Raw genomic sequence first — 16,942 nt, forward strand, 5'->3', positions numbered from 1 at the left:
ATCGAGTGTGACTGTGTAAGCGGGTTTTGACAGGTTGACGTAAAGACTGTATATGAAGTTGTATTTTGGTTAAACTTAGAGAAAATGTACATTTATGAAATGCTGTTTGTTAGACGGGTTGTGACTGTGCTGAGTTGGTTTGTGAGGTTTGACGTGTATGTGTGCTACTGTATAACAACGTAAGGAAAAGAAACTGATCGCCAACCCAACCAGGAGGAGGCGGTACCTCAGGCCTTTGCTTAATTCCAACCGGAAAAACCTGTTGCGGGACTCCAAGCTCCCGCAGTTTCAGGTTGGCGTTCCCGCCAGCGGCGCGCAGATCACCGCCCGGTAGTCGCGCGCCCAGCGCTTGACAGGAGAGCAGTCACGTGGCAGCCGCAAAGCGGCGCTTTGCGACCTCGATGACAGGCAAAATGTGCGACAGCCTTGGCTCTAGCCAACCAGGGGCGGAGGCGGTGGCCTGGGAGGAAGCGGAGGAGGCGGAGGCGGCCGTGGCGTTTGCCCGCCTGCTTTTTCGCTCGCTTTCTCCGCCCCCGCCGGTCTCGCCGCCGCTGAAGAGAGCCGGGTGCGCGCTGTCGCAACCTGCCTTCATCCTGGCCGGCGACAGTAAGACCAGACCCACATCCTTACCAACCTCCCGGTCTGGGCGGCTGCGGAGCGGGCTCTACAGGGCACAGGCGGGCGGCCCAGGCGCCTGAAGGTTACCGAGTGCATGAGCGCCTAGCCTCCCGCACTGCCCCGCCCGCCGGCCCGCCGGCCCGCCCGCCGGCTCGCCCGCCAGCCTTTCGGCGCCCGGCGGCGGCGGCGGCGGCGGCGACGGCCGCAGGAGGCGCAGTCTCGCTCCCAGGTGCGCGCTTCGCTCCCGGAGCCGCGGAACTCGGCGGCCGCCATGACGTCCAACATGGACCGGGAGATGATCCTGGCGGATTTTCAGGTGAAGTATTGGGCCCAGCTATCCTCCCATCTCCAGCCTCGTGGCTTCCCAGTGCCCAAAGGGTGGCCTCTTCCCAGCGTTTGTTTGAGCACAGCAGTGCTGTGTGGTTTAGGTTTTTTTATACAGTACCTGGCTTGGGATGTGTGTGTCTTGTGAACTGTGGGAGACTAGGTTATGTTGGGGGGTGTGTAGAATGTGTTATGTACGGTTTGAATGTGGTTTATAGGGTGAGGTGGTATTGTGTTGGGTTGTTTTGTGTGTGGACTGTGTATTGTTTCCTGAATTATATGAAGAGTGTGTAGAGTTTGAAGATATTAAATGTGGAGCTTCTAAGTATGAGGTGCTTTGGGTGAGGAGTTTGGATTGTTTATGAGGAGAGTGTGCTGTGTGGACTGTGGGTGTGGTGTGGGTGTGGTGTATTAAGGGGAGAGTTAAAAAGAATGATGAGGTGGTAAGGGTAGCAGGGCATTGTGCTGGTTTTGAGGGAGAAATAAACATTTGAGACTTTGATGCCTTATTAGAATCATTGGGTATAGGAAGATGAGGAGTGTATATATCAAAGTGAATTAACACGCTGTGAATTCACAAGTTGAATAAATTACCAATTCATGCTTTTGGACTCCCTCTACAGATTTGAATTACTTGGTTGGTGTTCTTTCTCCAGGAATAGTTTTAAGGATGAGCTAAGATTATTTCTTAGTGAACCCAACTGTAGTGCCACTGGCGTATAATTGTTTTAGGGAGACCCTTTGAAAGTAGAGCTGTATGCTTCATGAAGCACTTGGAGTTAGAACTAATACCCTGTAAACACCACTTTTGCCTTTTGATGTTTGAAGAAAATGTTGTAGTGAGATGTTTTTAATCATTTATTTTGGCATTAATTTAGAAGCTTCAGTTACATATAGGCAGACATTTCCTTCCTTTAACGCTGTCATCATTGCACATGGTCTGACATTAGCTTAGTAGGCAGTATTTTTTCTTACTGATATTTTGTAGGGCTTTCCTTCTTTCTTTGATTTTTGAAGTTATTTATTTTTACAACTTTATATTCTGATGTCCATTTCCAGAGTTTGCTCTTTTAATTAAGTGATACCTGCTACATTAGGAAAATGCATGTATCTGCATTTTGTTATACTGTAACTTTCAAACTCAGAAAGAGGTTCTGAAAATAAAAGTTGACCACAAGATTTTGGTGCTTTGTAGAATTAGGATTGGCCTGAGATTTTCTGCCTAATTTCACCTTCTTTTTTCATTCTCCAATTCAGTCTTTTACCTAATGTGGAATATGATTGTGTGACAAAGGACTCTATATATCTAGAAATGGTTTTATCCTTTTGTAAAATTGTTCTGCTCTAGTAGGAACGGCTTTAGACTACAACAAAAAGGATAGTTTACTCATTAAAACTTACTCTAATAACTTGTAGATTTTTCTCTCATTGTTTGTGACAATTATTATGCTTAGATGTATTGGTTTTGGTCCGAAAATTTAGGATTCTTGGATTCAGAGGTAAAGTAAGATTTTCTGACAAGCTTTTGAGATTTTATTTTGAGCACATGAAAACATTCTAGTAAGTTTTTTTCTTCAAACAAATGGCAATGCTGTGAACGATTGTTTACAAATGGAAAAAAAAAGCTATGGCATCTGCATCAAACAATTGTTTGCCAAATGGTGAGAGGTAATTTCATATTGTCAAATAGGCAAGAGGATATTATTGTAGAATAAAGTTATTTCAAAAACCATACACAAGCACATTAGCTTTTTGTGTATTTTAGGAACCTTGTATTCCTCTTGCAAATGATGATTCCAGATCAGTTTACTCCAGTGGACTTGGTTTTAAAATGGATTATTCTTCACTATGCTGTACACCTGAAACTAACACAGCATTGTAAATCAGCTGTGTGTGTGTGTGTGTGTTTGTGTGTGTGTGTGTGTGAGAGTGCTCAGTCTTGTCCGACTCTTTGCGACCCCGTGGACTGTAGCCCTCCAGGCTCCTCTGTCCATGGGATTCTCCAAGCAAGAATACTGGAGTGGGTTGCCATTCCCTTCTCCAGGGAAATCAGCTGTCTCCAATATAAAATAAAAATAAAAATTATTCTTTCAAAAAATATTATATAAAAGTTTTATAGAATTAACCTAAAAAATAGCATTTATCCAGTTACCAGAAACCAGTCAATTTATTTTAAAAATTATAGCTTGAGATTTGAGATATAGATGTGTGGATGATACTGGCTTCTGTAACTGGACAAATTGATTTCCCCAGCAAAAGTGAACATAGTGTAATTATGTTCTGTTTATTTCATATGACTGTGAAAATTAATAATAGTTTTGAGCTCATTGCTGCCATTGTAGAAAAGGACATGATTTTAAAATGTGACTAAAATTTAAAATAATTAAGTTTATAATGTTGATTATTGCTGGATAATAGGTTCTTATAAATACAATGTCCAAATGTGGGAAAGTTCTTGAGAAGGACTTTGTATTCTCTCTAAATATTTCAACTTAATAAAGAAAGAACTTCTATTGAAGTCAGTGGAGGAGTGGTTAACAATCATATGAAGTAAATAGAACAGAATTTTACTATGTTCAGTTTTGGGTAGGGAAATTGATTTGACCAGTTATAGAAGAAGCATGTATCATTCAAGCATCTACATTCCAAGTCTTAGGCTATAATTTTAAAGAATTGCCTGGTTTCTTTTAATGGGATAAGTAGTGGATGAAAGATTACAGCTCACACTTAATGGAATAGATTTGAGATTTTGTAGGTGAGTGAACTAATTACAAAGCAAATATATTTCGAATTGTCTTCTAAAAGATTTCGCCGCCCCCCCCCCCCCCCGCCAAGTAAAAGCAGCTATCAATTGGAAAAAATGTTAAATTGTGGTGAAATATGCATAAGATAAACTTTGCCATCTTAGCTATTTTCAAGTTAAGAGATTTGAGATATAGATGCGTGGATGACAGTTCATTGGCTTTAAGTATGATCACAGTTGTGCAACCAACCATCTTCAGAACTCTTTTTATCTTGCAAAACTGTAACTCTGTTTCCATTAAATAACTTCCCATTCTTCCTTCTCTCCAGCCCCTGGCAACCACCATTCTTTCTGTCTCTGTGAATGTGAATGCTCTAGGTTCTTTAGTTAAGTGGAATCACACAGTATATGTTCTTTTGTGACTTACTTATTTCACTTAGAATAATGGCCCCAATATTCATACATGTTGTAACATGTGTCAGGATTTCCTTCCTTTCTAATATTATTGAATATATGGAATAATATTATGGAATATAGAATATAATGGGATATTAATAATATTCCACTTTGTGTATGTACCACGTTTTGTTGATCCATTCATCTGCCAGTGGACACTTTTTCCCCATGTTTTGGCTATTGTGAATCATTAATGCTCTACATGGGTGTTCAAATATCTCTTTAAGTCTCTGTTCTCAGTTCTTTTGTATATATATACCCAGAAGTAGAATTGCTAGATCATATTGTATTTCTATTTTTAATTTTTTTAGGAATTGCCTATTGTTTTCCACGGTGGTTGCATCACCAAAATTGAGTGGAGAGAATGACAACATAGTGTTTAATCAATTATTTGTAAATTCCACTCTGAACAAGTAAGTTTGGAACTTGGAATAGTGTAACAAAACTCAGCTTTAAATGTAAATAGTGTTAGCATAGTATATTACTGGTAAAGGAATGAATAGACTAGTACACCTACAGTTCTGGCTAACCAGAATGAGGAGGGGGTGTAAAGGAATTTCCTAGGATTAAAAAACAGGCAGGCACTGATAAATTGTGAGTTTTTTTCCTTCCTTAAGGTCTTTTTGTAACAAAGAGATGCATTCAGGTGAAAGTTTCAAATCTTTTTGTAATTGTATAATTCTTTGAATTTTTTTAAAGGTTGAGGTACAGAACAAAAATCATTTGATCAAACAAATTCTTGATACTGTATTTGATTTGCTTACAGATGAGAAAACACTTATGCAAACAAAATTGTAGTTGCTATTTAATAAGTAATTAGTTACCTTTTACTTTAATTCTAGATGAACAGAAGAATGAGTCTTCTCCCTTCCCTATCCCTTTAACTTTTCAGTTAATACTATGCCAAATTGTTTTTCCTCTAAGATACTTTTTTTACTTATATATATTTTTTTGAGAACAAATTGAGTGGTGTAGCAATTTACTGTCACATGTGCATCTCATTTTTTTTTCAATGTAAGTTTCTTGGTAACTGATAATACAGACACATAGATTAGAGTTCTACTCAAGTGAAGCAAAAGCAACTCTAGTAGTAATATTTTCTTTCAGACTTTTTCTTAAACAAAACTCATCTGCCTTGCTAAAAAAGTATTTTTTTCTGAATCTAGTTCTGTTAATCACAATAAGAAGACCTTTATTTCTTCTCTAATTTGGCACTGATTTTGATGTTACTTCAGTTGTGTATCCTGGATGACACAATTGTGTGTTTGTTTTCCACTCCTGGTCTGTCCAGCTAGTAATACCTTTGCTACCTAAATTGCTTTGTGCATTTACATTTATTGGATTATCAATATGGAGTATAATAAATTTTCATTTGCCTCTCTGAAGCATGAACTCTTCATGACACTACTGGTCTACCCTTTCATTACATTTTTTCCTTCTAAATAAAGCTGTGAATCCCTCTCCTGTCTTTTTCAGTTTGACACGAAGGGTTATCTTCTACAAAAGAGGATATCAGACTGTGAGTAGAATTGGTACCAGTCAGACAGACAGGTTTCCTCGGTGATGTTGTGAATCAGGGACCAAACTAAGTATTCATGGAACATCATCTTTATTTCCTGGGAAGTTATCTTGAGTGAGATTGAGTGCTGTGGTAGAAAGTAGTCTTGTTACTCTTTTTTCTTTTCTTTTCTTCACTGTCCCCTTTATTTTTAAAGGGACAAATCATATTGTTTTGTATTTGGATGGTTGGTCTTTGTGGAAATAAGGTTTTGGCATGTAGGTTAAAGTTTAGTAGATAGTGGTTAAGAGAATGGACTTTGATGTCCGATTATTTAGATTAAAATCACAGCTCTGCCACTTACTCAGTCTTGTCATTTTTGACCACTTACTTCATACCACTTTGCTTTAGTTTTCCCGTAGGAAAAATGAGTTAAAGTGATTAGAACAGATGTCTGATATAGAAAGTGTTTAATAAATTTAGCTGTTATTTTCATTGTTGACAGTTACAGTTTTAAGGTACACACTTGTTTCCTGCAGGCGACTTCAGAGATCATCTATTTCTAGCTTCTCATTTTTCCTTTTGTGGAAGTTGAGACACAGAAAAAGGAAGTAACTTGTCCAAGGTCATGAACTGGTTTGAAACAAAGGTTTTATTCAGGTGTACATAAGAGTGTTCATTTTCTAGCTTAATTTGTCAGATAGCTTGAATTTCTAAAGGAAAACAAGATCCATCACTTAGAAATTTCTCTAAATTGATAAAACTTATGTATAAATAAACAGTTCCTGGCATATAGCAGACATGCCAGAAGGAAGGAAGGGAGGGAAGAAAAGAAGGAGGAAGGGAGGGATTGATCTCCCTAGACTGCAATTCAGTTCAGTGCCCTGCTTCTAACCTCACAGGTGGTCAGAAACCATGGAACGGGAGAGACTTCAGATTTGTTCAGAATGGTTGGGTGGATGCCTATTGTTTGCCAGACAGGTTTTATGGACTCTGTAGTTCAAGGGTCAGGAAACTGTAATCTATAAGCTGGTTGCCTGTTTTTATAAATAAAGATTTATTGACACACAACCACACCCATTCATTTACCTGTTTTCTGTGACTGCTCTGTCACTGCAGTGACAGAGGTGAGTAGTTGAGGCAGAGACTTCTTGGCCCACAAGCTTAAAGTATTTACTATCTGGGCTTTTAGGATAAACTTATCTACCTTTTCCCATACCACCCTCTTCAGCCCACCCCATGATATCAGTACTTTTTTTTTTCTAGGTTTTAGTAACTCTGAAGTGAGAACATTTGAATGTATCACAGGCCACGTTACATGGTTGCTCTTCTATAGGAGGCACTTAGGCCAACTAGAGCTCTGTTTTTTTTTTTTTTGCTTTGGCTGCGGTTTTCTTTTTTTTTTTTAATCAATAATATTTTTAATAGCGTTAATAAATCTCCATTACAAACTTTGGTTCAAAATGCACTGGTAACAGCTCAACATTCACCAGATATATGTATTTTCTTTTTTTTTTAAATTAGTTTATTTTCTATTTTTTAACTTTACAATATTGTATTTGTTTTGCCATACATTGACATGAATCCACCATGGGTGTACATGTGGCTGTGGTTTTCTGAGTGAGTCATTTATCCTTTCTGGATATCAGTTACTCAGAATATAAGATGGAGATCTGCTTAGAGCCCTGTCTACTTGAACATAAAAGATTGGACTATATCAGGTGTTCAGATAGAGTATGGATAATCACTTGAGGTTGGGGACATTCAGATATAATTTAGGTAGTTTATCTGGCTTTGTTGTGTTGTTGTTTAGTCCCTAAGTCGTGTCTGACTCTTTATGACCAACCCTATAGACCAACCCTACTCCTCCAGACTCTTCTGTCCATGGGATTTCCCAGGCAAGAATACTGGAGTGGATTGTCATTTTCTTCTCCAGGGGATCTTACTGACCCAGGGATTGAACCTGTGTTTCCTGCAATGGCAGGCTGATTTGTTACCACTGAGCCACCAGAGAAGCCAGTTTATCTAGCTTGTTGAGTTCATGTGCATGCTAAGTCGCTTTAGTCGTGTCCAACTCTTTGCATCCCTACGGACTGTAGCCTGTCAGTCTCCTGTCCATGGAATTCTCTAGGCAAGAATACTGGAGTGGATTGCCATGCCCTCCTCCAGGGGATCTTCCTGACCCAGGGATCAAATTTGCATCTCTTATGTCTCTTGCATCGGCAGGCTGGTTCTTTACCATTAGTGCCACCTGGGAAGCCCTTATCTAGCTTAAAGGGTTATCAAACTACATCCTGAGTGCCAAATCACCATCTTTTTTTTTTTGGTCAGTAAAGCCTTATTGGAAGACAGTTATGCATATTCATTTATGTATTGTCTCTGGCCACTTTTGCCCTTGTTATCAGAGTTGAGTAGTTCATTGCATGGTCTGCAAAGCCCTGTCTCTTACAGGAGAGTTTACTAATCCCTGGTCTAGATGAGTGGTTTTCAACTTTGGATAATTTCTGTCCCCCAAAGAACATTGGGCAATTTCTAGAAACATTTTTGGCTGTCACTACTAGGAGGTGCTGCTGGCATTTGGTGGATAGAGGCCAGGGTTCTGCTAAATATTGTATAATGCACTAGACATCCCATGATGGTGAAGAATTATCTGCCCCAGAATTTCAGTAGTGCTGAAAACCACTGGTCTAAATTAGTGGTTCTCAAACTTTAGCTTGCATAAAAATAACTGGGAAAGAAAATGAAAGTGTTAGTCACTCAGTCGTGTCTGACTCTTTGTGACCCCCATGGACTGTAGCCTACCAGACTCCTCTGTTCGTGGAATTCTCCAGGCAAGAATACTGGAGTGGGTTGCCATTTCCTTTTCCAGGGGATCTTCTCAACCCGGGGATTGAACCCAGGTCTCCCTCATTGTGGGCAGACTTTACTGACTGAGCCACCAGGGAACACCAAAAAAAAAAAAACAACTGGGAGGACTTGTTAAATCACAAGATACCAGAGTTTTTAATTCAGTGGATCGTGGATGGTACCAGGAAATTTGCATTTCTACCAGATTCTCAGGTTATTCTGATGTTGCTGGATCTGTGGACTAGAGAACTGAACTAAATGATTTTTGACATTACATTCATTCCTGTGATTCTTTGATTTTGTGATCTTAAGTACTCTTCCATTTTTTATGACTTAGGAAGATTTGAGTATTTCAGTGTATACTTGATGCTCATAATGTGCTGTTTCATGAGTCTATATGTTTGAACCCTTAGTTTTCACATCCCTTTGAGTGCATGTGTGCTCAGTCGTGTTTGACTCTTTGTGACCCTATGGACTATCGCCTGCCAGGCTCCTTTGTCCATGGGATTCTTCAGGCAAGAATACTGGAGTGGGTTGCTGTTTATTCCTCCAGGAGATCTTCTCAAACCAGGGCTTGAATCCGTGTCTCCTGTGTCTCCTGCATTGGGAGGTGGATTCTTTACCGCTGAGCCACGCTGGAAACCCTCATATCCTTTTAGAATACTTCTATTTGTCTTTCAAAATCATTGCCTACCTTTTTCTTATTTAATTACATCAATATTCTGTGCCCAGTTAGTGTTAATCATTTCTTCTTAATTATCTTGTACATATTTCTCTTCTTTTGAGTCTTATATCAGATTGTTGCTAATCATTTACCATGTTTCTTTCCTCTACTGTCAGCTGTTTGAGTGAACAACTGCCTGGATCTTAACCACTGTTCCTGTAGTATCTATTAAGAGGTACTCAGTGAATATTTTTTGAAGGAATATTATGAATATTGGCTGTTATGGTACAAATAAATGGAGTAGAATTGTAAATTTTTATGTATTTTTAAGTGCCTACTGTTTTGTGACATATGGTTTTGAATAAGTAAATCTGTCATTAGGAGAGTAAAAATTAGACTCATTTATTGAATTGAGGGTTATAACTTCAAGGTGACCCATTTATAGAGAAGTTCAAAACACCTACCCTCTGTGTAAGCTTTTATAGAGGACTCAGTAAGGTAATGTGGCAAAATATAGGGCTTGAGGCCATGATCTTTGTAAAATTTGAATGCTATCACTGAATTGCTTTATGTTACCACTCTACCTGATTACATTTTCACTCAAACTGTTTTTAAGGCAGAAATTGTAATTTCAAATCAAAATTTCTTACCGTGTTAAATCATTAGTCATTGATTTTAAGGTAAGTTTGAGAAGCAAAATTAACAGAATAATTGTACCTGTCTTTACACTTATTTGTGGTTATAAAGGAAAAATTGAGATAGAATGAGATATCAAGTTATGATAAAGAAAAGTAGAAAAGTTTGCAGGTTATATGCACCTTAATGGTGACTATAAGGTTCCAGTCACCTTCCCCTCCCTTCCTCCCCTCCCCTCCCCTCCATCCCAGAGTTCATGTGCTTTAATGACTGAGCTATAATAGAAAAATGTTAGAGGAAAGTTTTGTCTCTTGTGCTCTCCTGGCATCCCACTCTCTTTCTCTCAAGGGAAGAGTAGTGGTTAAACTATTTTTAAAGTCAATTTTAGTCGTATTCTTTGGCATCTTTAAAGCGAGATGGAGACATAATTGATTGTTTTTATTTTAGGTTTAATGAGGAAGGAATAATACTATTAGCATATAGCTTTTGACTGGTTGTATGTGCCAGATATTGTACTAGGTTCTTAACATCTAAATTCTACAGCAAATCTGTCTTGGATTTCAGAGATAACCATGGTTTCTGTATGACTTGTCAGAGCCCTGACAGCTGCTGCTTTTGTTTCTGATTATATTTTCAAGGATATTTGTGCAGTGAGAAGCCTTGGAAGATAGAGGTACTGTCTCTCTCTGGAGCAAAGGGCAAGCATGCACAGTGTCCATGCAGAAAGAACCCGGTGCTCCAGGCTCTGGGTTCCTTCTCTGAGACAGTCCATTGTGTGTGCAGGTATCGTTTGGGCTGCTTTGTTTGCGTCGCCCAGTGGGAAATGGAACTAGGAAACTGCAAGAAAATTCTAGTATTTTGACTACGAATATTGCCATGAATCATAAAGGTCATTGTCTCCAACTCAGGAGTCTAGGTCTTCTGCCAGCATCCACGAAACTGGCAGGCTCCAACTTCGTTTGCAAGTCGGGTGAAAATCACATATCCTTCAATTCTCTCAACAGTTCTAGTAATAAGGATGGGATGTTGACAGACACATAACTTTCTAGAAGAGGAAGAGTGAGGGCCTTATGGGCTGGTTAATAATTTGAGGGAAGTTCTTGGGAATTGGTAGCGAATATGTTTACAAAACTTAGTGGTTCTCTACTACTTTCTTGCCTATTAATGAGGAGGAAGTAAGTAGGTGGTTGCAGACTGAGTACCAGGAAATAGGTTCAAAGACAGCTGCCTAAACAATCCTCTGGTTGTGGCTTGTTGTTGTCATAGCCTGCTGGGCTCCTCTGTCTAGGGGTTTCCTAGGTAAAAATTCTGGAGTGGGTTGTCATTTCCTTCTTCACTGGTTGTGGCTAACTTTCAACAACTCTCAAATATCCTCTCAGATAGAGGGAATGTTTTCCACCAATCTGTCAGTCAGACTCAGGTTCTGATGCTCCACAATGTAGCAAATAGCACTAAGATTTGTCCTGGCTGGGCAGAAGGTTCTGCCTCCTTTCAGACATTTACAGATGTATATACACCTACATTTGAGTATGAAATGAGTCAAATTTACAGTCACTGTGGACAGAAAGCAAAATTATTAGAACTTTCACTGGTTTATCTGAGAGATAAGAGGGTGAGGGTGCATAATGCTTGTAGCTCAACCCCTCCTTTGGAGGAAGCTTTATTCCCAACTTCATTATCTAAAGCAAAGCCAGTGATTCAGTGAGGTCTTCAATTTATTAAGGTTTCCCTAAAGCTGGACCTGGTTCACCAGTGGTTCAGCCAAGCTGAAATGGGTTGTGTCTGCTTGTCTTTTGTGACTGTTCAGCCTCTGCACCAGCTATGCAGACTAGTAATGACTGTAATTGCTGTGTTCAGTGGATAGAACTCAAGAGTGTTCTTGTAGGTCTGGCCTGTCCTTTCCTTCATGAGACTTGTTGTATTTCTATTGACCCTTGGCCTGTAGCCAGTGGCCCAGCTATTTGGTCTGCCACTTGGAAACTATAGACTGACAGATTAAAGACAGCTTTCTTTGAAGCTGTGAACTATGGAAACAAATTATAGCTGCTGATCAAACTGAATCACTCATGTAGATGCCCACAGTAAGGGCTTTTTCTCTGATGAAGCCCCCTGGAATCAAGCTTCTGATTGAGCCTGTACTGCCCAGAGCCATTACTGTTGCCAGGATCCATCATCATATCAGATGTGACAACATATCAACTATCATAAAGTATGTATAAAGTAAAAGACTGTATTTCTGATGCAGAGGGTACCACCATTGCATGCCAGACTTGTGACTCCTGCCAAAAGTTGACCTGTTTGTCACATGAGAGAAGCCACATTGCATGGGATGTGGCCCCTGCTTGCTTTTGGCAGGTTAAATAAATTGGACCTTGACCTCCCTCTGTGAAGTATCAGCGGTGCCTCACTGTTCTTGGTCCAGTTAGCTGACTGGCTACGCCATTTTGGGTCTTGAAACTAATTGTGCTATACTTTCTATCTTTCTGGACCTTTTGCAGTCTGATAGTGGTGCAGTTTTTATTGCAAAAGTCAATAGTGAGCTGACAGTCAAGGTATTTGAGGGACCTTTCATGCACTCTACCATTCACAGCTTTTTGATTGTCATTCCTGTGATTCCTCTTAACCTTATGGACAGGTCTGTTGGAAATATCAGGAGTTGGCCTCCAGATTCTTTACTTTCATGCAAAACACCTGTCAGCACTTCCTGATGCCTACCCCAGCCCCATACCATAGCCTTCAGTTAGAGATTCTGTGGGGCAGATTACTGGTGGGCCTGGTCAGATGGGACAGTTTGGATTAACTGCCTTCATTAATTCCTGTCAACAACAAGGATTAAGCTCAATTGTAGGAATTGAATTGGGAACCCTAAGGGCCACCACTTAAATGGGACATCATATTGAGACACAAGTTAATAGTGCCTCCAGACTGATGTAGGTCCCACTTGGAAGGAACCAACAATTGTGAACAACCCACTCTTTCTAGGTGCACTGTGTCTGCCTTCAGGACTGTTTTTTTATGTGGAAACCAAGCATTAATTTGCCTCCCTCCAAAAAATATGGACTCCTTCACCTTTTGAATATTTAAGTAAACATCACCAGTAGATTTTGTAGCCTTCATATGACTGCCAAGATCTCTCCCAAATGAGGCTATCTTTGGGAAAGCCTTGCAGAGTGATTTCTGATTTGTTATTTATGTGCACCCTGTGGACAGTTATCTCTCTGAGGGCAGTCATTCAATTAGAATGGGTGGTTCAAAATTTGTTCCTGACTTTTTAGCTAAAGTGATCAGTGGATCATCTTGGCCCTGGAGAGCATTCAGGTCAGCCACAAGTCGCTGACCAGAGTTGTTATGGTTGATAAAATTGCCCTATACTTCTTTCCTGTGGGTCAAGGTAGAGTCTGTATAATTGTTAATTCATTCCCTTGTTCCTAGATTAATGCCTTGGGCCAAGTGGAAGTTAGTACAGAAACTTTGAGAGAAAGCTTTTTTTTTTTTAAAGATTTTATGTTTTGACTGTGTTGGGCCCTTGTTGCTGTGCACAGGCTTTCTCCAGTTGCTGTGAGCTGGGGCTGGTCTTTGTACTGTGCTCGGGCTTCTCTTTGCGATGGCTTCTCGTTACAGAGCATGGGCTCTCGGTGTGCAGGCCTCAGTAGTCGCAGCGTGTAGTTTCCGTGCGTAGGCCCTGGAGCACTGGCTCAGTAGTTGTGGCTCACAGGCCTCATAGCAGGTAGGATTGAGCTAGTGTCCCCTGCATCAACAGGTGGATTCTTAACCACTAGACCACCAGGGAAGTCCCACACACTTTTCTGAGGTAAACCCTGATGACTTATCTGATTTTTTCACATTACTTGGGTGTGGAACCCTGAGGAACATGGATGAAATAAATTTTGAAGGTTGTCATCATCCTGCTGACTCTTGATAGTTGCCTTAATTAAATGTTGTACGAGACAAATTAGATAGATTTAGCCCTAGCTTCTGCCAATCACATTAATCACAGTGGCTGTTGGAGTGGTATACCCATGAGAAACTGTTCAGTGGCAGAGATGGTTAGGATTGAGGGATAGATATTGTTGGGAGACGGTTCTCTCTGTGTCTCTTCTATTTCTGCATGTCTTATGAATAGAGACACTGGTTGTTCCAAACTGCTGTTTTCAAGGGTGTTGGATTGTGATGAGCCATGGTCACATGTCTCCTTCCAGACCAAAGGGCAAGTTTGCTTATGGCCTGGAAAATAAAGATAAACAAAGCAAAGAGTAGGCAGGCTTACTGTCCATGATAAAAGATTCATGTTCGGACTTGTCTGATGGTCCAGTGGATAAGAATCCATCTGACAATACAGGGGACACGGGTTCACTCCCTGGTCTGGGAAGATTCCACATGCCGTGAGGCAAAGCCAGTGTACCACAACTACTGAGTCTCCCTCCAGCGTTCATGAAATTGCAACAGGCTGCATTGTTAGCATGCAAGTAAGTTGAGAGTAATATTTGATGCTTCACAGTTCTTACCATCGTGAAAGGCTGGTAATCCCTCATTGTATAGATTGATTTTGGAGATAATTGTAATTACTATTAACATTTACTGAGCATTACTTTTTTTTACTTTACATTACTTTACATTACTTTTTACTGGTGTCTGTGATGTGTTTTATCTGCATTATCCAAACTAATTGGTATATGACATCTTATCTGTGGTAGCTCTTGTTATTATTCCCATTTTAAAGGTGAAAAAATGGAGGTGTAAAGAGGTTAAGTAATTATCTAATGACAGGTAGTCATAACAAGACTGGTTTTGGAACTCAGTTCTAGTCTGTGATCTTATATATCCACATTTCTTAAATGGGCATGCTAGAGAGTACTCAAAGCTACAGAATAAATATGCACATTTTGTAGGACCAATTTACTAGAATAAAAGAAAAATATGTTTTTTAAAAATTAAAGACAGTTATCATGAAGTAAATATAAAATTTGCATGAATTTTAAATAGAAAAGGAAATTTCAAAGAAATTGTAAAAATGTGGCCTGCTTTTCTTTGGGTCATCTCCTCCCCTCCTTCCATGAGAGAACATGTTTTCCTGTATTATTCTGACTACAGTAGAGGAAAATATTAATAACTGCAGTTTACAAGTTAGCCTTAAAAAAAATACAAATCAAAGATGCCTCCAGTTATTTTTGATTTTCATCTTATTGTATATAGCTTTGTGAAACACGAAAAGGAAGAATAACAAGGTTTTTCTGGTGTCTCAGAATTTACTGAGGCTAGTAGAGGAATCAAAGAAGAAAAAAAACTGGTATTCATTAACTTCTTATCTTGAAATTGTGTGTGGCAGTGGTTTCTACTGGGATTACTTAGTACTTTAGCAAGAGATTATCCTGTCACTGGTATTTTTTTTACTTCACGTTTGCATTTATCAGTATTTGTATTGTGGTAATAGCAATCTATATTTATACTAAGTAAATTTGCATCATTTTGGGGCATGCTGTCTATCTGGGTATATTTGTGAGGTCCTGGTAGTGGGATGTGAAACTAAAGTCCTTCTTTATCTACGGGGGATTGGTTCCAGGAGTCCCTGTAGATACCAAAATCCCAGGATGTTTAAGTCCCTTATATAGAATGGCCTAGTACAGTGAATACAGTGGGCCCTCACTGTCTACAGCTTTTACCTCCATGGATACTGTAATGATATAGTGGCAAGAGTAATAGAGTTGATTCCACTGAATCGATCAAGTTGACCCCAAGTTTATATACACGAACTTTGTTTTACACTGTGTTGTGTTTTTGTTTTTTGCGTAGTATTTAAAAACAAAAAAAATTACTTAGTGATTATTTTGGGATAATGTAGTAAGAGATATTTTGCCAGGGTTGACTGAATATTTGATGAAATTAAATACTTAGGGTTTTTAAATATGATAATGTGTTAGGTTATGTTAAAAAATGTCCTTATCCTTTAGAGATATATACAGAAATACTTATGGGTGAAATGATATGATGTCTGGAATTTACTTCGGAACTCTCTGGGAGGTCTTTGGGGGTAGATTGATGGGGAATGAAACAAAAGTGGCTGTGTCTTGGTACTTGTTGACGAGGTTCATGGTTGTTCATTTTACTGTTAACCTCTACTCTTGTATGTGCTAGATCTTTTTCATAAAAAAGTAAAAAAAAATGTTTTGCCGAAATAAAAGTAACTTCGGGGGGATTGTAAGCTTTAGGATAGTATCTTCATGTTCTAATGGACTGTAAGATTAGAGGAATAGGGGTATGACTATTATAAGGAAATTATAACAATCATATTAATGTTATGTAATTCTAGCATTTTACCAATATAGTTGGTAAATTTATGTCTATATTTTTGATCTTCAACGTAAAATTTAAAGTAGCTTACTAGTTAAATTTTCTTTCTAAAAACCTTACCTGAAGTCTTGGAATAAAGGTTTCCTGAAAATAATCAATTTTCTAACTAAAATAAAAGAAACTTGTAAAGAATTAACTTTGTGTGCTAAATTTGAATAACTGAAGAGAAGTGTTATTTTGGCAAAGAGGTGCTAATAGCTTTTTTCTTTTTTCAAAGCAATATTTAAATGAAATCAGAAACCTAAGTACAAAAGATATATTAAGCAAAAGATAAAGGCCAGTTAGTGATGTGTCATTTTCTGTGTATTGATACAATCTGCTTTTTGCAATGCCCTTTTACTTTTCATTCTGCCTTTGTTGTCCCAGTAGTATAGCAAGTGATGATAATGTTTAAATATGTTTTTTTCTTTCTGTCCTTTTCTTTCATTTTTATTATATATGCTTCAGGTGCATTATAATTCAACATCTTTATGTACTACAAAGTGATCACCCCCAGAAGTCTAGTTACCCTTCATCACCATGTACTTAACCTCCTTTACCCCTTTCATCCACCTCCAGCTCCCGTACTCTGATAACCCCTGATCTGTTCTCTGTATCTGTGAGACTGTTTTTGTTTGTTCATTTGTTTTGTTTTAGATTCCACATATGAATGAAATCATATGGTATTTGTGTTTTTCCTTCTGGGTTTATTTAACATAATATCCTCAAGGTCTATCCATGTTGTCAAAAATGGCAAAATTTATTTTATGGCTGAATAGTATTCCATTGTGTATAATTTATACATACACACACACACACACGCACGCAC

The 16,942-nt window shown here is 38.9% G+C and overlaps 1 protein-coding gene across 3 annotated transcripts in view; it reads left to right on the forward strand.

The window, feature by feature from the left end:
* Positions 1–448: 448 nt before the first annotated feature.
* Positions 449–16,942, forward strand: part of FAF1 (Fas associated factor 1) — a 483,348-nt gene continuing 466,854 nt past the window's right edge. For all 3 annotated transcript variants that reach the window (XM_081485543.1, XM_081485544.1, XM_081485542.1), the window contains exon 1: positions 449–934. Coding sequence is in view for 1 of the 3 variants with exons in the window: in XM_081485542.1 (XP_081341668.1) it covers positions 890–934 (45 nt within the window). In the remaining 2 variants the exon portion in view is untranslated. The remainder of the gene's footprint in view (positions 935–16,942) is intronic.

This window comes from Giraffa tippelskirchi, chromosome 5 (genome assembly GCF_054371585.1).
Source record: "Giraffa tippelskirchi isolate mGirTip1 chromosome 5, T2T-mGirTip1v1.2.pri, whole genome shotgun sequence".
In the NCBI taxonomy this organism is placed as follows: Eukaryota; Metazoa; Chordata; class Mammalia; order Artiodactyla; family Giraffidae; genus Giraffa; species Giraffa tippelskirchi.